This window comes from Lipotes vexillifer, unplaced genomic scaffold (genome assembly GCF_000442215.2).
Source record: "Lipotes vexillifer unplaced genomic scaffold, Lipotes_vexillifer_v1.1 scaffold493, whole genome shotgun sequence".
NCBI lineage: Eukaryota > Metazoa > Chordata > Mammalia > Artiodactyla > Lipotidae > Lipotes > Lipotes vexillifer.
Window position 1 is genome coordinate 122,413 of NW_006786277.1, and position 21,837 is coordinate 144,249.

General features: G+C 39.4%; 1 protein-coding gene across 1 annotated transcript; it reads left to right on the plus strand.

The window, feature by feature from the left end:
- The first annotated feature begins 1,408 nt into the window (after nt 1-1,408).
- On the plus strand, nt 1,409-21,301 carry GDAP1 (ganglioside induced differentiation associated protein 1). The gene is made up of 6 exons (XM_007458440.1): nt 1,409-1,589; nt 2,553-2,745; nt 12,531-12,704; nt 14,666-14,760; nt 17,019-17,133; nt 18,112-21,301. Exons 1-6 carry the CDS (start codon nt 1,473-1,475, stop codon nt 18,492-18,494), a joined length of 1,077 nt encoding a protein of 358 aa, XP_007458502.1. The 5' UTR covers nt 1,409-1,472; the 3' UTR covers nt 18,495-21,301.
- Nucleotides 21,302-21,837: the final 536 nt, after the last annotated feature.

Genomic DNA, 21,837 nt, shown 5'->3' on the forward strand with positions numbered 1-21,837 from the left:
CATGAGATTTTTGTCTCTTCTTGGGGGCCCTTTTTGACCTGAGTTGGATGCCTACCACTCTTTTCGCTTAGTACCTGTGTTTACTCTAATACTGAGAGTTCTCATCTCCACTGCGGTTGTCTGTTTATTTTGTTGTCTCTGCCACCAGACTTATATCTTGGGTGCCAGGTATCAGGTCTTATACAACTTTGTATTACCAGGGCCCAGTACAATGCTTGGAACACAGTAGGTACTCAATAAACATTTGCTGGATGAATTATACAAGCATTCATTTCATGGTTATATTAGTACATATTTACTGAAAGAGAAATTTTGCTAATTTACTATTACGTTAAATTTTGAGAGGTGAATAGTAACAACTAGATTAGCATAAAATTATGATTTTGGCCATGATTATAAAGAGAATGTTTATAAGGCAACTGAACTTGTACATAATATGGGGTGTCTACAACATGCTAGGCTGTTTTGAGTGCTTAACATTGTATTTAGTTATTTATTTCTCACAAAAACCTTATGGGGGGAAATAGAATTATCTCTACTTCAAAAATTGTGAAAATTGAAAAACTAGGAAATGAACCCAAGTAGTTCTGCTCTAAAAATTCTGTGTTTAATTAGCAGATGCAAACTATTATATATAGAATGGATAAACAGCAAGGTCCTACTGTATAGCACAGGGAACTATATTCAGTATCCTGTAATAAACCATAATGGAAAAGAATATGAAAAACAATACATATATATATATATATATATATATATATATATATATATATAAAACTGAATCACTTTGCTGTACACCTGAAACTAACACAACATTGTAAGTCAACTATACTTGTTTTAATATTTATAATATAAATATTTTATTATATTGCAATAAAATAAGTTTAAAAAATTAAAAACGGGCAAAATATTTTCTGTGTTTAACTAGGCTGTTTTAATTCGCCATTGCTTATGAGATTTATTATTATTTTTATTGTTGTTATTACATGACCGCATAATAGCATCTTTTAATGAAAACTCATAAATCTTTATCCTGTTGTTTTGTCTGTAAACCGGGAACTTCCCTTCCACCAAAGGCACAGACTCTCCAAGAGGACCCCTAAGTATCTTGGGAAATTGATGCTTTTATGCCTGAGCAACCTCTACTCCATCTACAAAACCGATGAATAATTTGCAATCAACATTTTCCATTACTCATCTTAAATAATCAGGGACTCATATTTGAGATCGCTTTCCCTAAAAAACGTCCAACTGCACCTCCCAGGTGACTTCTGTGCGCAGACTCCCCCCTGCAGCTTTCTCGCCCACGAAACTACACTTCCCAGCGGCCTGTTCGTTCATCTGCGCGTACTCATCTTTCCCGGAGCATCGAGTGGCATCCTGGCAAAGCTAAGGGCGGTTTGCAGGGCTCTGTGGCTGGGAGAAGTAAAGGGCGGACAGGCGAGGCCCTCCCGCGCTCGCGCGTCCCCGAAATGGCCCGGAGGCAGGACGAGCAGAGAGGGGGAGCGCCCTTGATGGCGGAAGGCAAGTCGGACGCGGAGGTTAAGCTCATTCTGTACCACTGGACGCATTCTTTCAGCTCTCAAAAGGTAAAGGCCGGGCTTCCCTGGTGGCGCAGTGCTTGAGAGTTCGCCTGCCGATGCAGGAGACGCGGGTTCGTGCCCCGTTTCGGGAGGATCCCACATGCCGCGGAGCGGCTGGGCCCGTGAGCCATGGCCGCTGGGCCTGCGCGTCCGGAGCCTGTGCTCCGCAAATGGGAGAGGCCACAACAGTGAGAGGCCCGCATAACGCAAGAAAAAAAACAAAACAACAAAAAAAAAACTATTAGCCCACACGTTCAAGAACTCAAACACCAAGCATGATAAACACACACACAAAAACCCACATGAAGCCACATCATAATCAAGTAGTGGGGTGCGGATCAGGTTTCAGCACCGGGACAGCTCCCTCTGGGTGTTGCCCGCGTAAGCCGGCCCACTTAGAAACAGGCCTCAGACGCCCTAACCCCGGCGGGCGCTCCCTGAGGGGTCGGGGTGCGCCTTGTAGGGGAGCAGGGAGCATCAGTCTGAGGTGCAAAGGCACTACCAGTCGTGAAATGCAACAAAAAAGCATCGCTTTCGGTATTTGGGCGGGAGGTCTTGTCTCCGGGGCCGTGGAGAGCGAGGCAGAGGGAAGCGCCTTCCTGCAACCACATCGCCTAGGGTTCCTTCTTTTACTCTTGGTCGCATTCACTCTCTTCAACAGGCCTAGCCTATCTGTTTCAGGTCCTTATTATGGGGAGGACACATCGTAAGGTTTAGGACACCGAGAAAGTAGTAGTGATTCTGAATATAGCCAGAATCCTTTTCATTACTTAATTATCTTTTCTCACTTATAAGAGGAAGACGCTAGAATATATCTCACTTGTTAATTCCAGGAACAGGAATAGTTGAAAAGAATGTTGAAAATATTAATAACTCAGGGAAGCACAAAAGAGCTGCTTGGTGGTATCCAGGGATGTCATTTAATTAAAAGCCTCCACGCGTTGTGGTAACCAGTGTGAACTCTTCCAGGTGCGCTTGGTAATTGCTGAAAAGGCATTGAAGTGCGAGGAACATGATGTAAGTCTGCCCCTGAGTGAGCACAATGAGCCCTGGTTTATGCGTTTGAACTCAACTGGAGAAGTGCCTGTCCTTATCCACGGGGAAAACATTATTTGTGAGGCCACTCAGATCATTGATTATCTTGAACAGACTTTCCTGGATGGTAATGTTAAGGCTATTTGTGATTTCTTGGATTTACTTTCAACACAAAAATGTCTTCCTTCCTTCCCTCCCTTCCTTTCCCCCTTCCTTCCTTCCCTCCTTCCTATTTCCTCCCTTCCTCCCCTCTTTTTGGTTTCATGATGGTGGTTTAGTGCCAACAACCTTTTCCATTTCCATAAGCACACAAATATAAAATGGGTCAATAGCATAAATTTTGTATAAGCCATTGTAACTCCATTGAAAAGATTTCACGTAAACTACCAATTTTAATGTTGGAACTTTCCTTTTAAATTCACTTGCAAAAAACCCTGCAGGTGTATGGTTTGTGGTGGTGATTTATTAGCCTTGAAGTCACATTCATAATATTGATTTTAAATGAACAGTATGAAAATCAGTTTCATTTAGTCTACTAAATGGTTCTACCTTAAAAACAATAGGAGGGAAAAAGAGGAATAAATCTTAGGCAAAGGGAGATTAGAATGTTGGTATACTTGGAGATCTTTGCCCTTGTTACATCTGTAGGGTTTGAATTTTATATCTTTTGTGAGGAATTATAGGGCTCAAATTTGTACAGTGATTTTAAGTAGCAATCATTTATTGACAGCCTGTTTTGTGTCAGACATTTTATAATTTCTGTTCTAGTCGGTCTTCAAAAATAACCAACCTGAGATAGGCATGGTAGACTAATTATTCCCTTTTTGTACAGGAGGGAAGAGAAACAGAGGGGTTGCCTAAGGTAACATAGCTATTTTATGGCGGATTAGGGCTGGAACGCAAGCCTTTCAAATCCAAACCTTCCTATTACACGGACCATCTCTCATAGTCATTGCCACTCACACATTGTCTTGCTTCTTCCTAATAACAAGCCTTTGAGGTAAACTGTAGCCTCAGTATTTGCCCAGGATTACACAGCTGATCACCGACAGAACTGAGAGCAGAACAGAGGGCTCTTAGCTATCAGCTAAGTACTCTTCTGAAAAAGAAGTTGCACGACGAGATCCAGTTACTCTTCATCTGCCACCGGTTATGTTGATGTTAATTGTGCAAAGGTAAAACCAGAATATAACCCCAAATTACTGGAAGCTGAGAAAGGAAATTATAAGGCCCCAAAAAGTCTGCGGTACTTAGAAGAAAGATAGGTATAGGACCTAAAGGGGGGCTGGGGGGAGTTTACCTCAGGGAATTAGATTAGCAGTGGGCTTCCCTTATTCTTAACCCAAGTGTTTAGTTCCGTAAGATTTTGATTGGAGGTGACCACTGATCTAAACTGCTTTTCCATCCATCATTACTTGCTATTCCTTTAAGTCTAAATGCTGGGGACTGCACAGAAAATGGGGGCTAATTGATTTAAGACAATTTTTCTCAATCTTGAGCTTTTTGGAAATGGACAAGTCTGTTGAATAATAATTTGTATTTCTTGGGAGACGTGATTATAATAATGTGAATAAGACAAAATAATTGCATAAGAGTTCTACTTTAAATCATCAAAAACTTTAAAAGGATATAGCAAATGAAAATCATGTTTAAATCTTTTGTTAGCATCCCTTGAACTACTATTACTACCATTTTCCTCCTCTTCGTGACATTATCTCTCCTGTAAGATATTCAGTAATATACAGTATTACTTTACAGTATAGTAATGTTAATGATTATTAGGCTTCGTCAAATTTTCTTTAGGCTTTTTCTTTTTCTTTGAAAGAAATAGCAAAACTGAAATGCATTCAGAGTCCTACTCAAGGTGAATACTGACCTTTTCTTACTACTATTTATTGAATCAGAGGAGAAGGTACGGTGGGCTAAACATTAAGAGGAAAATATGGAAACTAAGGACTTTAACTCTGGTTGTACCAATAGAATAAGTAGGCAATCAAGAATTCTAGCTCTTAATCTGAAACTGTCGCAAACTGGTTGCATATCTTTGGTGACTTGACTTTTCAGTTTGTCCTCTTGGATTAGGTGATATAGTTTTATCAGTTGCAGAGATAAAGCAAGTCCAATCAACTCTTATTTCACTCCCATTTCCCAAGGAGAGTAGTCATTCAACTGGAAAGGGTAAAGGAAGATTAAGATTAAGGGAACTGAAACCCATGGTAGCTATGAAGACAGTAAGAAAACAGTTATATAAATGCAGGCGTCTAGTCTTCAGATGAAGTTTGTGTCAAAGTGTTAAAATAAAAAACACACATGTAAGCATTATCACAATGATCATTGAGATAATTTGTATTTATCATTAAGAACTCATGGAGATTAGGAAAAGGGCCAGACAAGAGAGAGACAAAGGTTATCCCAATTGTTAACGAGAGGGGAGGCTGAATTCTAATCCTTGCTACTTAACACGTATTCCATGGACCAGCTGCATTGGTATCACCTTGGAGCTTGTTAGAAATGCAGAATTCTAGACTCTACTGCAAGTCTCTTGAATCAGAATCTGCATTTTAACAAGATTCCCAAGTGATTCATATATACATAAAAGTTTGCGGGCTTCACTGGTGGCGCAGTGGTTGAGAGTCCGCCTGCCGATGCAGGGGACACGGGTTCGTGCCCTGGTCCGGGAAGATCCCACATGCTGCGGAAAGATCCCACATGCCACGGAGCGGCTGGGCCCATGAGCCATGGCCGCTGGACCTGCGCGTCCGTAGCCTGTGCTCCGCAACGGGAGAGGCCACAACAGTGAGAGGCCCACATACCGCAAAAAAAAAAAAAAAAAAAAAAGTTTGAGAAGCACTACTACAAATTACTGTGCATTAAATAATTGCTTAAGCTTTAAGCAGTGCTATAAATTACTGTCTTTAAGTGTGGCAGAGTTCTAGAATGTGTTGTCGTCAAAAATTTTTAAAGTATATATTTTTTGAGTATATCGATGAAAAGGAAACAGCTTAAGTTTTACATTACTGGAGAATGTCTTTAACACTTTAAAAAGTGAATCTATTAGGTGTTGGGCATAGTTCTAGATACAGTGTATGTTGATTTAAGCAGAGCATTTGAGATTAAGTCATATGATACCCCTGTGGAATGAAGGAGCATATATGGCTAGATGAAGTAATGCACATTTTCCGATGAATAAACCACCAAAATGAAGAATATTCATTTATGAATTTCTTATACCATGTTACTTGTTTAGCTATATTCTCTCATTTCACTTATCCTATGATAATTTTATCACACTTTAATTATTTCAATTACTTGTAGACCACTTATAAGCACCGCGAGGTCAGAGACAGTGCCTGTTTCATTAACAACTGTATTCCCAGTGCCTGGTATGGTGACTGTTCTTTAATGGGAGCTTAAAAAAATTTTTTTTTTTTTTTGGCGGTCGGGGGGCCTCTCACTGTTGTGGCCTCTCCCATTGTGGAGCACAGGCTCCGGACGCGCAGGCCCAGCGGCCATGGCTCACGGGCCCAGCCGCTCCGCGGCGTGTGGGATCTTCCCGGACCGGGGCACGAACCCGTGTCCCCTGCATCGGCAGGTGGACTCTCAGCCACTGCGCCACCAGGGAAGCCCAATAAATACTTTTGAATGATTAAAATGAATAAGTTGTTGAAAACAGATATCAGCCTGGACAGGGATCTCTACTGGTGTTCTTTTAGGCTTCTATTCTCTGACTGAGTCTAACAATTCCATAAATGATTTGAATAAAGACATCGAAGAAACACTATTATACTTGTGGATGTGTAAGCTGTGACAGTTAAAATGATGACTAGTTTATGAAATGCTTCTCATGGAACAATAAAATGGAACAATAACTAAGATAAAGTTTAACAAGGCTAAAAGTAGTATATGAATTTTGTTTTAAAAAATCAGCTGCATTAATGAAGGATGGGAGACCTGGCCTGCTAATAAGTTACCAACAAAATCCAACATTGAAATAAAAGACTAGTGTGATTTCAAGTTGTTTCAAAAGTATAGATTCTGTCTAGAACATGGCAAATTGTGACCTGCTATATTTGAACTGGTTGGAACATGCAGCATTTTGACCAATTATGGATGGAACTTTGAGGAAAGGTGACAAATTAGAATGATAATGAGTGAATGGACTTCATAAGGTGTATAGTTGCCCATGGTTATATAAGAGACTTTAATTAAGTGTATCCATTCATCTAAAGAGCAGAGTGTAGTCAACTGACATCTCCTTTGCTCTTATTTGCTATCCTTTATTAGTCTATCAACTGAGGATTGTACTAAAAGTGATGGCTTGCTGACCTGTACACCTTTCTCAACCTTTCTGTATAATCAGTATTTACATATTTACATCCTTTTGGTGTATCATGATCTCTTTTAGTGAACTGTAACTTGGCCACTAAATAATAAAAAAAAGTGAGCATGTAATCTCCAGATTATCTGGAAAAGTAAAAATGTAAATTGCTAGGAATCTGGCATCCCAATTAAATTCAGAGTTTTAGAAGTAAAAAACAAAAGAGAACATGAAATTACTACAAAATACTAGAATACATACTGTTTATTGCTGCCAATCAGTGGTCACCTGGAATCAAGGATGTCATATGGTGAATACTGAATTTTGGTAATTTAATATATTTTATAACAGTTCTCTGAAGACTATGTTCCATGTCTTATGTCTAGATATATCATTTTAAGTATTCTTAGGAAAAGAATTTGGTTTGGAAATAATCCAACTATTCTGGTATATATTAAAGTATCACATACTAAGTCTGATTAGGCAATATACATTTATTTTATAAATATAGTTTTATTAATATATATTGAAAATCAACTCAGATTTTAAAGATAATATTCATTCTGAAATTACTGTTATATTAAAAATATAGTTATTTATGTAAGGAATTTTCAATTATTGTTAAGGGCATAGAATAAATAATTTTATATCTGTTACTAAAAGGGTCTTATATATAGTTGAATAACATTATACACTTTTTCGCACATCTACTGAAATTGCAGGTTAGCACAAAGGATTGTAACTGAGTGCAGAGAAAATATGGTATATGGTAAGGAAAAGAAAATGAGTCTTTAAAGCTCATGATTATGCCAATAAAAGTGGTTTAAAAAAGTAATTAAAAAAAAAACCCCTTCTCTGATTTGTTCAATTTTAGGGAACAGGACGGGATGTTAAAATTACAGAAGTCCTGGTTCTATGTTATGTGTACACAATAATTGGAACAAACTATCTGATCAAGGAATTTTTGCCCCCCAATTATGAGTGTTCCTATAAAAGTTTTAAATATACTACCAATTAAAAAGTAGTTAAACATTTCGGGGCTTCCCTGGTGGCGCAGTGGTTGAGAATCTGCCTGCTAATGCAGGGGACACGGGTTCGAGCCCTGGTCTGGGAGGATCCCACATGCCCCAGAGCAACTAGCCCGTGAGCCACAACTACTGAGCCTGCGCGTCTGGAGCCTGTGCTCCGCAACAAGAGAGGCCGCGATAGTGAGAGGCCCGCGCCCCGCGATGAAGAGTGGCCCCCGCTCGCCACAACTAGAGAATGCCCTCGCACAGAAACGAAGACCCAACACAGCAAAAAAAAAAAAAAAAATTAATTAATAAAAAAAGTAGTTAGGGCTTCCCTGGTGGCGCAGTGGTTGAGAGTCCGCCTGCCGATGCAGAGGACATGGGTTCGTGCCCCGGTCTGGGAAGATCCCACGTGCCGCAGAGCGGCTGGGCGCATGAGCCATGGCCGCTGAGCCTGCGTGTCCGGAGCCTATGCTCCGCAATGGGAGAGGCCACAACAGTGAGAGGCCCGCATACCGCAAAAAAAAAAATAAAAAAAAATAAAAAAAGTAGTTAAACATTTAAGGTATAAAATGTATTGACTACTTTGCTACAAATTTGGCTGTGTCTCAGAAAATTCTGGGTGTGTATAATGAACTTGTGTAATTTGACATCGTGTTTTTTCTCATCTGTGTTTAGATTTGATCTTCCTAGCTCTGAAGTTATGACAGCCTTGAATTGTAGTCAGTTTGTAACCATATCTTTTGCTTCAGGTCATAATTTAATTGTTTACCATTATTATATTTTTAATAGCCTGGTGTATGACTAGTTGAAGGGTACAATTTTGTTCAGCTACATGCTGCATATTATCTTACGTACCAATGTCATCACTAAGTGATCTAAGTAAAATAAAAAATCGGCAAAGGGATAGAGATAGAAATGAAGCCTAATCTATTCTCATTGAAGGAAGACCTGTCAGTTATTCAAATAGACCTAGGGGGTGTCTTTCTAGAAAACAGTCATAATAATGCCTCCTTTATCTGCCATCACTGGGGAGTGTAGGAAATCAAAGCAGCCAATTTAGGAAAATAATTAAAACATATGCCTTTAAAGCCCCTAGATTCTTTTTAGTTTTTGCTCTTGGGGAAACTGAATGTAATTTTTTTAATGGCTCAGGGCCATTGTTATTCTACCCAACAGTACAGGGACTTGAGAATATATGGAGCTGTTGGTCCCCATTAAATGGTTACAGAATGCTTTTATTGTTTCTTTCTGATTTAGAATTTTGTTCTTTTGTTTTCTCTTTGTTGTTTATCACAACTTTCTGCTTTATGTCCATCTGCCTGTTTCTAATTTGCTGCCTAAATTTAGGTGCAGTACAAGACCTACCTTTGTCTCTACTCAGTTCTACAACGTCAGGTCTTAATGCCAATGTACTTATTTATTCTTCCAGCTTAGTCACTAATCCTGGCTTCCACTACTGCAACCTTCCACCCCAATGAAGAGTTCCCAGAATTATTCTTATTGCCTGTTTCTCAAACCCTGTATCCCTTCTATTGCTTTCTCACTCCTGATTGAGGTAGAATACCAAGAAAAGACTTTCTTTTTTTAGTATCGTAACAAAAATGCTTTATGGAAGGACTGGAAAATAAAAAGAGAATGAGAGGGAAGATTTTCTGTATAATTCAAAGGAAATTCCCAGTTGTCTTTTGAAAAACTCTCTTTCCAGAGGCAATGGACACTTTTGTGTGCTGGTGGCACATTGGATGTGTGATACTGGACAGGGTGTCCTTGAAGAGAGAAAGTGAGCTTGGAAAATAACATGGGTTCAGTGGGTATCTGATGCTCTGCCTGACAAAATGTTTTAGGAGATAGTTATATAGTAATGGAGCACTGAGTAGATTACTTTCGTGCATTAAAATCTTTGGATTCAGACTTTGCCAGATGGACCTTCGCCAGAAAGCAATTGGATGTTGTTTTTCCTGCTTTTATTCTCTTTCCCAGGAAGGAAGTCGTATGCTTTTCTGAAGACAAACCCCCGGCCTGGCACAAGAAAGCAGCCAGAGCCAGTAGCTATAAATTTAACCACTTGAGAGGCATTTTAAAATGCCGTATCATTTATGGTTATTAACCTGTGGTTCTTGGACCCCCCCCCCCCAGAACAGTGGTTCTTAAACATTTTGGTTTCAAGGCCCCTTTGTCTTAAAAGTTAATGAGGACATTTGAGAGCTTTTGTTTATGTGTTCTATCTATCAATATCTATCAAACTAGAAATTAAAATTGAGAATAGTTTAAAATACAAGAATATACAACCCCACATTCCATTAATGCCAGAGTGATGGAGTTATCACATGTTGTATAGGCTCTGGAAAATACCGTCGTACACTCAAGAGAGAATAAGAGTGAAAAAGCAATTAACATCTTAGTATTACTATAAAAATAGCTTTGACTTGTAGACCCCCTGAGAGTGTCTTCAGGAAGCCCAGGGGTTTTTAGACCATACTTTGAGAACTTTTACCCCTAGTGGTCTGTGAATAGAATTCAGGACATTTGATATCTTAGAGGGGAAAAAATTACATCTTTATTTTTCACTAATTTCAAACAGAAATTTATCATTTCCTTTCATTTCCAATGTAGGCATAATCCAAAGCAATATCAGGAGTGCCTGTGACTTTGTTCATATGTTCATGTGACTGTGATGTGTTCATAGAATATCAAGTTATTGCAGATATCTTAAAATATCACTTATGCCCATCACTACTTTGAAATTATGGTAGTTATTAGACCTGCTGCTAGCTTTTGTTAGTGTCTTAATAAAAAGACACCCATATTAGTATTTTATAATTTAAAATTACTTTGATAGTTTATTTTAATATAATCAATTTCCTTTGCAATCCTATGTCTTGTATTTTATGCATTTAAGAACATTATTTTGAGAAGAGGTCAGTGGCACACAAAAGGTTAAGAACTCTTTAGAATTTCAAGGACCTTAGAAGGCCTCCAGTCTGTTATCCTCATGGGAATGTTTACCATGCATTGGTTGGGATCCTGGTGATATTCTGAGATCCTGAAAAGTCAGCAAGGAAGTGTGCTCTAGTTGGGCAAGTTCACGGTTGACGAGCAGAATGTAGCTGACACTTCATTCTTGGTCATTCTAATGCAGACGTCAGAATTGGACTCCCAGCAGGGAATTAGATATTTGCCCACTGGTTTGAGGAGTAATCCATATTCTTTTTTCTTAGAGAGTCAGAAATAGCCTGTTGGCTTAAAATCTTGTACTACTTGGTCTGGCATTATGAGATCTTGCCTGAAATCTTACTCTCCAACCAACTCTGAATTGTCAATGCTTATGAATGAGTGTGCGATGCTCAAAAGGATTCCAAATTAAATACATAACTCAAACTAAATGAATAAGTGAATGAGCAAAAAATAAATGAATAGAGTTGAGGTCATTCTTTTCACCTGTTAGATTAATAAGCTTGTTGGCATTTTTTTTTTAGGGGAAGTTTGAGAGTCAGAAGTGGGAATAGATTCTGTAGGGACTTAGCCCTGACCTTTGGATCACATGGTTCATGTTTATTCTTCTTGAATAGTTTCTGAGAAGTAAACCCTTTGAAGGTGTTACAATGATGTAATAAAACAGAGCACTGCATTAGGAGTTAATGACTTTGGTTCTTGGTCTGCCTCTAATTAGCTGTGGGATCTTGGGAGAATGTCTCAGCCTATATATCTCAGTGTCCTCATTAATTGCTACAGAGCTTCCTCAGCTCAAATATTCTGTAATAACTAGCAATTTGGGAATATATTAATTCATTAATTGAAATTTATTCAACACCTACTATGAGCCAAACATTATATTGGGCACTGGGATTCAACAAAGAACAATACATGGTCCCTGCCCTTAAGGAGTCTATAGTTTAGAGTTTAACCAGCAAATGAAGATTTATGTAGAGCTCACTTTCCAGAGATAAAATATTAGAAATTGCTGGTGAATTCCATGAAGATGATCAATTCCCATTCGCATAGCATCAATGGGATCACTCTTGGTATTAACTGGAACCTGGGAAGGTGTGGTCCCTGATCATCTTTCCATAATGAGCCTTCATTCACTTAACCAACATTTACCAAGGGCCTAAAATGTATGAGACACTATGCTAGACTCCGGATCATACGTTTCTTGCCCTGAAGGGGTTTATGGGGCAAAAAGATACAAACAACTAATTAAGGTGATAAGGGCTATAATGGAGTATGTACAGAGTATTTTGCATGTACAGAGGAAGGCACTTGACTTAGTCAGATGTTGGTAATTGTGGAAGGCTGGGGAAATTTCCGCAGAGGAGTTGGCATAAAAAACTAGACCTTGAGAGTAGTGATTTGCAAGGTGGAGAAGTGTGATGGTGGTTTGGGAATCTGGTCTGGTATCTCAGTCCAATTCAAATTTTGAATGTCTGGGCTGGAGAGATGATATCCTTTAAATCCCTTCATATAATACTGAAAATGTTAATGTTGAGGGGCTGGAGTTTTTTGTTTCTTGCTTTTGGATGTAACATCTTGTTTGTAACTTTTCCTTCAATGTTTGTGTATGTGTTTGTGTGTGTATTTTAGAAAAAACACCCAGGTTAATGCCTGATAAAGGAAGCATGTATTACCCACGGGTACAACATTATCGAGAACTACTTGACTCCTTGCCCATGGATGCCTATACACACGGCTGCATTTTACATCCTGAGCTAACTGTGGACTCCATGATCCCAGCTTATGCAACAACAAGGATTCGCAGTATGTAAAGATCTTAAAGACCTGGAATTCTGTCTTGTTTCTTTTAATTCATTTTTGAGATCTAGCACACCTCAGCAAGACTTGGGGGCAGGGTTGTTGAGTTTGCTTCATGGACGTGCACGTTATATATCGATCCAGTCAGATGAATCTGTGTTTCAGCTGTTCAGCCAGACATTTATTGTCTACAGGATCTGATTTTTCAGCTCTTGGCCTTGGGGGCCAAGCTTAAATAAAACTCCCAAGAGCGGCCTGTGGAAAAGTAGAGAACATAACATGTTCTCATGGACAAATGGACTAGGAAATAAGGAAAGCTGGGATCTGCTGGGAGTTATGGGTGACTGAGTTCACATTTCTGGTCCTTAATTTTTGTTTCATTATGTGAAGAGCTGGGCTACAGGCTGTGTAGCCATTACTCTTCCTCTGAGTTTAGTGATCGGAGATTCACTGAGGTTGCCCTGTGACCTCCAGCTCTCTCCTTCCTCCTGCCCTGAGGATAGGGAAGGGTCAGCGCATGGGATACAAAGATACAAACAACTAATTAAGGTGAGGAGGTGTGCTCCATGGCCCAAGGGATTGGGAAGGGAAGGGGCTGTGATCAGACTGGGGGTTTTGACCAGGAACACTCACACCCAGAGCTTCAATTCCAGAAAGCGCGTTCTTTCTGTCGCATCATACCTGGCCTTTACAGTTCTCTTACTGACGCTATTTTACTTTCTTTTCGACCCCGTCCTCCTCACTCCTCGCCTCTTGCCATCCCTGCCCTGCTCCCCCTCCCTGCATTTTTCTCCTCCCTCTTCCAGCTTCTCACCTTCCTCTTGTTCCTCTGCCTTCTCCTCAGAAATACTCATTATATGATTTGAAACAAGTATTCTGACTATATTTCCCTAGAGTAAATATTCCTCTAAATAAGGCTTTTCCCTTCCCTTTCCATAGAAATTTATTACAGAAAACTTGGAAGGTACTGAAAGGTAGAACTACCCTGTTCAAGCACTTATGATGTGCTGGGCTTTGTGTTCAGTGCTTTTCCACGGTGCCTCCCATTTCATTCTCAGCCTGTGCGGCAGATACTCTGAGAGGTCCATTTTATTTTATTATTTATTTATTTATTTACCCAGATTCTATTTTTATTTCCTGGGAATTGTTAATGGGCTTTGCCATGACAAGGTTCTACCGGTCTTTCTCTCTAGCAGCTCCCACCTACTGAGATAAGCGGCAGGGTCCTTTGATGCAGAGGAACAATGTAGAGGTAGAAACCCCCTTTTAAGAGGATAATGAAAGGATCAAGGGGGGTGTTTAGTTTTCTTCTTTTCCTGTTTCATTCTTCTTAGTAATATAATAGCTGAAAGGTCACCCTTATAGTTCAGGAAAGTCAGAATGTTACAAGTGAGAGAGGATCTTAAGAAAAAGAGTAGAGAGTCACTAGGAAGAAGAGAACAACCGGTTGTTCTAGTGTGTGTGTGTTTGTGTGTGTGTGTGTGTGTGTGTGTGTGTGTGTGAGAGAGAGAGAGAGAGACAGAGAGAGAGAGACAACGTGTGTGCATAGGGGGTCTGATGCATTAAACTTTTTTTTTTAACAGAGTGCAGTATTTATTTATGTAGACTTTGTCTGTAGTGTTTTTTTTTTTAACAGCTTTATTGGAGTATAATTACTTTAGTTAGTTAGTTAGTTTCCACTATATAACAAAGTGAGTCACCTATACATACACATATATCTCCATATCTCCTCCTTCTTGCATCTCCCTCCTACCCTTCCTCTCCTACCCCTCTAAGTGGTCACAAAGCACCGGATAGCTCCATTTTAAAAGTGAGGAAACTGAGGCACATAGAGGGGGAGTCTGAGGCAGAGGAAGGGCATGAGCCCCAGGGCTTATGCTCTTACCACTGAGTTTCCCTGCTTTTCTTTGTTTCTTTTATGGAAGGGAGGAAATAATGTTCTGTTTCAAAAATGATTTTGTTATCAGGCCAAATCGGTAACACAGAGTCTGAACTGAAAAAACTTGCCGAAGAAAACCCAGATTTACAAGAGGCGTACATTGCAAAACAGAAGCGACTTCAGGTAAGTAAACCGGGCTGTCCTCAATTGACATCCGCTCTTTGTATTAAATGTTCTACTTTTTGTATGGTATCACTAGTTTTTAGAACATATTCTATTAAATATCGCAAGTCACCACAACACATGTTACCTTCGGCTTGTGCTCTGCTTTTAGAAAGAATTTTTCTTTATTAGATTTGATATTCAGACCTAATGACAATTGCTTAAAAAGCAGTCATTGCTCATGCTGGTTGCCAAGGAAACTTATAAAATGTAAAAGCAAGTTAATAAAATATTGTAGGAATCTGTCATTTCAGGTATTTTTCCACTTTGAGGCAGATAGACCTCTATCTATGACTTTTTTATACCAATAAAGCTACAAGCTAGTTTTTTATTTTTATTTTTTAATATATATACCCCACATGCCTTTCAGTTTCTTTCCTTTGTACCTTTTGATCCCCTTCACCCATTTCTCCAACCCCTCACCCCCCTGCCTCTGGCAACCACCAGTCTGTTCTCTGCATCTATGAGCTTGGTTATTTGTTTGTTTGTTTTTAGATTCCACCAATAAGAGAGATCATATGGGATTTGTCTTTCTCTCCTTGACTTATTTCACTTAACGTAATGCCCTCAAGGTCCATCCACATTGTTGCAAATGGCAAAATGTCAGTCTTTTAATAGCTGAAAAATATTCCATTCTATATATACAAATCACAATTTTTTAATCCCTTCATCTATTGATGAACACTTAGGTTGTTTCCATGTTTTGGCTATTGTAAATAATACTGCAATGAACATAGGAGTGCAGATATCTTTCGAGTTAGTGTTTTTGTTTTTCTTTGGCGAAATACCCAGAAGTAGAATTGCTGGATTATATGTTAGTTCTATTTTTAATTTTTTGAGGAACCTCCGTACTATTTTCCATGGTGGCTTGCACCAATTTACATCCCCACCAACAGAACACAAGTGTTCCCCATTCTCCACATCCTTGTCAACACTTGTGATTTCTTGACTTTTTGATAATAGCCATTCTAACAGGGGTGAGGTGATATCTTATTGTGGTTTTGATTTGTTTTCCCTGACGACTTACAATGTTGAGCATCTTTTCATATACCTATTGGCCACTGTATGTCTTCTTTGGAAAAATGTCTATCCAGATCTTCTGCCCATTTTTAAATTGGATTGTTTGTTTGCTATTGAGTTATATGGGTTCTTTATAGATTTTGAATATTAGCCCCTTGTCAGATATATGATTTTTAAGTATTTGCTCCCACTTAGTAGGTTGCCTTTTCATTTTGTCGATGGGTTCCTTTACTGTGCAGAAAGAAGCTTTTTAGTTTAATGTAGTCACACTTGTTTATTTTTGCTTTTGTTGCTTTTGCTTCTGGTGTCAGATTAAAAAAATCATTGCCAAGACCAAGTCAGTGAGCTTACCGCCTGTGTTTTCTTCTAGGAGTTTTATGGTTTCGGGTCTTACTTTCAAGTCTTAAATCCATTTTGAGTTAATCCATTTTGATGTGTCTGCCTCCTGAGGAGCAGGTCTTTGCTTCATCAGTTAGAGTCAGCCTTTCTCTTTCTGCTAATTCTTTCCTCCAACAAACTGTGTAAAGCTTCTCCAATGTTGAAAATCTAGCAAACGTCAGCACTCCCAATCCTGCCTCTACTTCCCAGCCTCCTTTATCCTACACGAGCTAAATAAGTGAGCTTCTCAAGAGAAACGCCTGCACACACAGCACTCCTTACTCTCTACCTGCTCTTTTTTTTTTTTTTTTTTTAGGCTCAGCAGCCATGGCTCACGGGCCCAGCCACTCCGCAGCATGTGGGATCTTCCCAGACTGGGGCACGAACCCGTGTCCCCTGCATCAGCAGGCGGACTCTCAACCACTGCGCCACCAGGGAAGCCCTCTACCTGCTCTTTAACTCACTGCATTCAGATTCCTCTCGCATCTCTGAGCCCTCAGTTATTCATTTGTTGAAGGCTGCCGACGTTCCGTTCTGGAGTTGGGCACGAGAGGAGTCTCTTTGTGCCCCTCATATTCTTTGCTTTCTCTGATCATTTGGTTCCACAGGAGTTGCCAGTGAACAGTGGGTCTGACCCCTGGGATATTTTCACAGCCAGGGCATTTTCTGTCAGGTTTGCTTTTGCTTTGACAAAGTTATTCTATTTCTTCTCATTGTCGAGAATAAACAGGCTCCGACTCTGTAAGAGTTTGTACCTGCTCTGCTCTACGCTGATTATTTTTACAGGCATAAATAACCTATAAGTTATTTTTGTTAATTAGTCAAAGCTCCTTGACCACGACAATGTCAAATATTTGAAGAAAATTCTTGATGAATTGGAGAAAGTCTTGGATCAGGTTGAAACTGAGTTGCAAAGAAGAAATGAAGAAACCCCAGGTAGGTTCTCATTTGTGTCCTGTTTCTCTTTTTCTGGACATCAGGAGTATTTATGGGAACATTCTTAGGTTTCACCAAAAACATTCTGTAATCTGTTTTTAATTGTTAGTACTCATGGGCAGTTTAAATTATGATAGCATCAATACTAGGTGTCAAATTCAGCAAAGCCCAGGTGTCTAATTGTAACTCTGCATCTATGTGAAATATGACTGGTGAAGAATTTTTCTGCACAATTTAAGTTATGCTTCGTAGATTCCTACCTGGCCTGTTTCACAAATTTTAATTCAAGTAGTTAGTTTGTTTGAATAATCTGAGTACCTGCTTGAACGCTCCCTCTAGTTTTTTGCTTAGGCAGAGGGAGAAAGACTGCAAATTGAAGTAAAGTATAACATGGGAGCCAGCCTGTGCGTATGTGCAGGCTGGCTGGTGAGCATCCACCCGCTGCACCTGTGAACCTGGCTTCACGATGAAGCCCAGGTGCAGACATATGGACCATTTGCCCTATTCTGATTGACAACAAAGTTAAAGACCATTTTACCTGAAACTTGCTTCACAATAGGGACTTTCTAAATAAGTAACTAAAAGCGGCAACTACTGAATGACATATGGATTTTCCTAAAGTCCACCTGTCATTTTCTTAACCCAGAAGGAAATATCTGTTAACTCCTTTGGCTTGGAGGCTCTCAACTCCTCAAAATGATAGACAGGCTTTGAGCTCAAGTGGCTCCAGTGGCACCTAGGGACCCAGGTGCCTGACAGATGTCAAGCAAGTCTCCCTTAGCTTGGGATACATTTGCATGGACTTTTTTTTTTTTGTAAAGCATAGAATTACTTGCTGAGTATTGTCAAGAAAATGTACCATGGCCTTCATCTTTTGCTACACTCACCTTTGCCATCAAGACTAAGACCAAAGATACCAACCAAAGTCTGTTTGTACAGTGCTTGCCCCTTATCCTCCATGTCCCTTTCTCTAATTAGAAGAGGGCCGCCAGCCATGGCTCTGCGGGGAATCCTTCACCTTGGCTGACATCTCGCTTGCTGTTACACTGCATCGACTGAAGTTCCTGGGGTTTGCAAGGAGAAACTGGGGAAATGGAAAGCGACCGAACTTGGAAACGTATTACGAGCGTGTCTTGAAGAGAAAAACATTTAACAAGGTTTTAGGACATGTCAACAATATATTAATCTCTGCGGTGTTGCCAACCGCATTCCGGGTGGCCAAGAAAAGGGCCCCAAAAGTTCTTGGCACCATCCTTGTGGTTGGTTTTCTTGCAGGAATGGGATATTTTGCTTTTATGCTTTTCAGAAAGAGACTTGGCAGCATGATATTAGTGCTCAGACCCAGACCAAATTATTTCTAGGCTTGTGGGGATCTGGTGGCGGCAACTCATCTAGCCATTCAACTAGACCCTCCTCCACTCTTCCAGGCCCAGTGAAGAATGACCCTGGGCAGCTAGTAAAAAGCATAATTTACTTTACTCTTTGGCTCGTTTATGCAGGGAGAGGAGGCAATGAAGATGGTTTTGTGGGCTGGTAACTTTGAGAGGACTTATTTGCAAACCTGAACTAAATTCATCCTTAAAACATGTGCAAAGTCAAGATATGTGAATGCTGACAGGTAGAGAATAGACCTTTCGCTCAAAATGTCAGTTCAAGTTCTGGGTTGTTTTGGGGGAGAAGTTTATTATTATGAGCAGACAGTAGTAATAACCTATGATTACCCGTAGCTCTTCATCTGAGACTATCTGGGTGTGTTGAGTGTTGAACAGTTAGCAGTATTTTCTCCTGGAATTCAGAAATCATCTTTGTTACTCAACACAGGAGTTCAGATAGCAGCAGGGCACAGCAGTGCTTCCTTCTCTCACTGTTAGCTTGAGGCAGAAATAAGGGAGGCAAAGGGACAAAGAAGGGGGAAAAGGGAGAATGAAGTCTATATAATGATAATAGAATGCAACTTCCAGGTGCCTCCGATGCCACTCATGGCTGCCTGTCCCCTTAGTAAACATTATATTTGACTACTTGTGGCTACAGCCCATGCATCCTCCTGTAACTGAGGACCTTGGAAAAAGAGGACTGGGGAGTTACTGTGGGGAGTTGGCTGGAGAAAACCCTGGGCTTTACACTTATAGCACCTAATCTGACCTTAGTGTTAATTTTAAATGCACATAAATCACAGTCACTAATTTATTAAAATTAACTGATTACCTACTTGGGCATGAGATGCCTAGTGGAACATGTCTGACTAGCATTCACATGAAACTCTTAAATTTCCTCATGGTTCCCCAATTCGAAGGTGCCTGTGAGATATCACTCCTGTGGACTGTTGTGAACAGTCACTGGGAGTCTTGGCCTCTCCAGCCCTTTTGTGCCCACAGGTGGCATTTAGGTGAATGTCCCAGGTAACTGCTAGCATGGCATGTGGCTGAGGAGTGGGTATTTTGTTGATCTGGGGGTGTCAAATAGGCTCATTCTGCATTTAGGGAGGCTGGTGTGTTAATGCAAAAACTGTTGTCTAAACCTTGCATCTATTTATTGTCATCAACAAAGCCTTAAAAGGTTACAGGGAAGGAGAAAATCTAGTCTTGATCCTCGGCAATTAATTTAGGGGAGATGAAATAAGTCGATAGATAGTGATTCCACCTATATTCCTTCATGTATGTCTGGGCACTGTAGGGGGCGCCTCAGTCCACCTGGAAGGGGAAAACCCTGTGTGTCCCATGAACAATAATGGAACTGCAAGATACAGTTTGTGCTCAGGAGGAATCTTTCCTGGTGACAGGAAGGTAGAGTTTCTCTGGAGTTGGCCAGAAAGGTGTGGGGAGCAGTGTTAGGTGTGACGGGAAGTATGTATGGGGAATGGTGAGCTAAGGTTCCAGCGAACAGCAGAAGCTTGCTTGGACTGCCTCAGATGGGCTGTGAAGATGGCCAAAGAATGTACCTACCAACTTTTTCATTAACAGGAAACAGTCATACCTACTAAACAGTGACTTTTTGATGGTAAAATGATTCTATAATTCATGAATCAGTTGTGTTAGAAAATATTGTTGAACTGGATACTCTCTGTTTCCAAAAAATTCATAACATCTCCAGTGTAAACTCAATCCAATAATAATGAACAGAGTGGCAGCTTTTATAATGTCTTGATTTTGAACCTCAGTGCATTGTTGTATAGAGTGTCTGAATTTGTTTCTGGGACGTTCCAAACCATGTATTCATGAAAGAGCCACAAAACTGACTATTCAGTAGGTCAGAGTGTTTCAGAGTTCTTTATGTCATCCTTTTATGAGCAAGAACTCAGACATGAAGAAACTGAAATTGGATTTTTACAAAACTCTACAAAGGAGGATATTTACCTATATAAGGGTTGTTGATTAAGAATAAAGATTCGAAGTCCAATGCTGGCTTTTCATTAAATTTGTATTATTACTGATCAAGAGAAAATCTACTAAAAGTATTTATGATTTTCAGATACAGTTTCATTGGAAATAGGCTTGTGTTGCTATTAAAGGTGATGCATTTGTGGCAATTTCACTTGTTTCATGGATACCCTTGAGTTTATACTTTTACGATATTTGTTTAGGGGTAAAATGACCACTAGGTGTCGCTGTTCATCCAGCAGTCTGAGATTGGGCTCGCTTTAGGTTCAGCAAGTCTTCTGAAATGTTACAAGTGAAGATAAACATTAATGACCTTAGTTTCTGAAATGAGGGCCTCTTCATCAGACCATTCATCTGTAAAAGAGCTTGAGGCATATGTAGTATTGACGTCTAATGTTTGGAAGGGATAACTGTACCACACAATGTCAAGCTAAAGTGCTGAACATATACTATTAGCAAAATAGGCACATTTATATATTTTCTCTTTCATGATCGTTGGTGGACTGGCCAATGTGCTCCTCAATTTCCAAAATTTGTATAAATTAGAAAAATGCCTGAGGTACTAAATTTATGTTGGCTATTTATGTCTTAACACAAATACTATTTTATTGTTATTGCTGTTACATGCCTTTTGGATCTAATTTCCTTAACTGCATATAGTTGTAAATTGCTTGCTCGATTTTTTAGTAATTATTGATATTGACACCAGAGTTGTAGACTTTTTGGTGTTGTTGAATGTAATAGATCAAGATACTATTCCGCCTGTAAGATCACTGAAATTAATTGGAAAATAAATATGTGTCCTGAAAGTACTAATTTTGTAATGTTTTTTTATAAATCAGATTATGTTTTCCATTTAATGTCAAAGCATAATGTTGTAATTAAGGTAAAATAAGCAGAAGTTAGGTATTCAAAATATTTAGCTATAGGATGTCATATTTTCCTTGTAACATAAAAGTTACTGACTCTCGATTTATTTAAATACACATAATTTTATGGTTAAAATGAATGGTGGCTTAAAGAATACCATATCGATCCTGATCATTAAAGGGGTTCTTTTGCAGCCAGCCACTTAACAGGGTATATAGCATGAAAATGGTAAACACAAGAGTTTTTTTTTTTTTTTCAAAATAGTTTTGTTACATGTTCACTGGGTTTCAAATACTACTCTTTTTATGATATTTATATATATTTTTGATATAGCTAATTCTTTTCCTTTTATCGAGTCATGGATTATGAATATTCAAATTACTATCCATATTTCTAGCCTCGGTGAGCTTAGCCATTATTCTAATCATCAAAGAGAAATTGAGTACTTCTGTTTTAC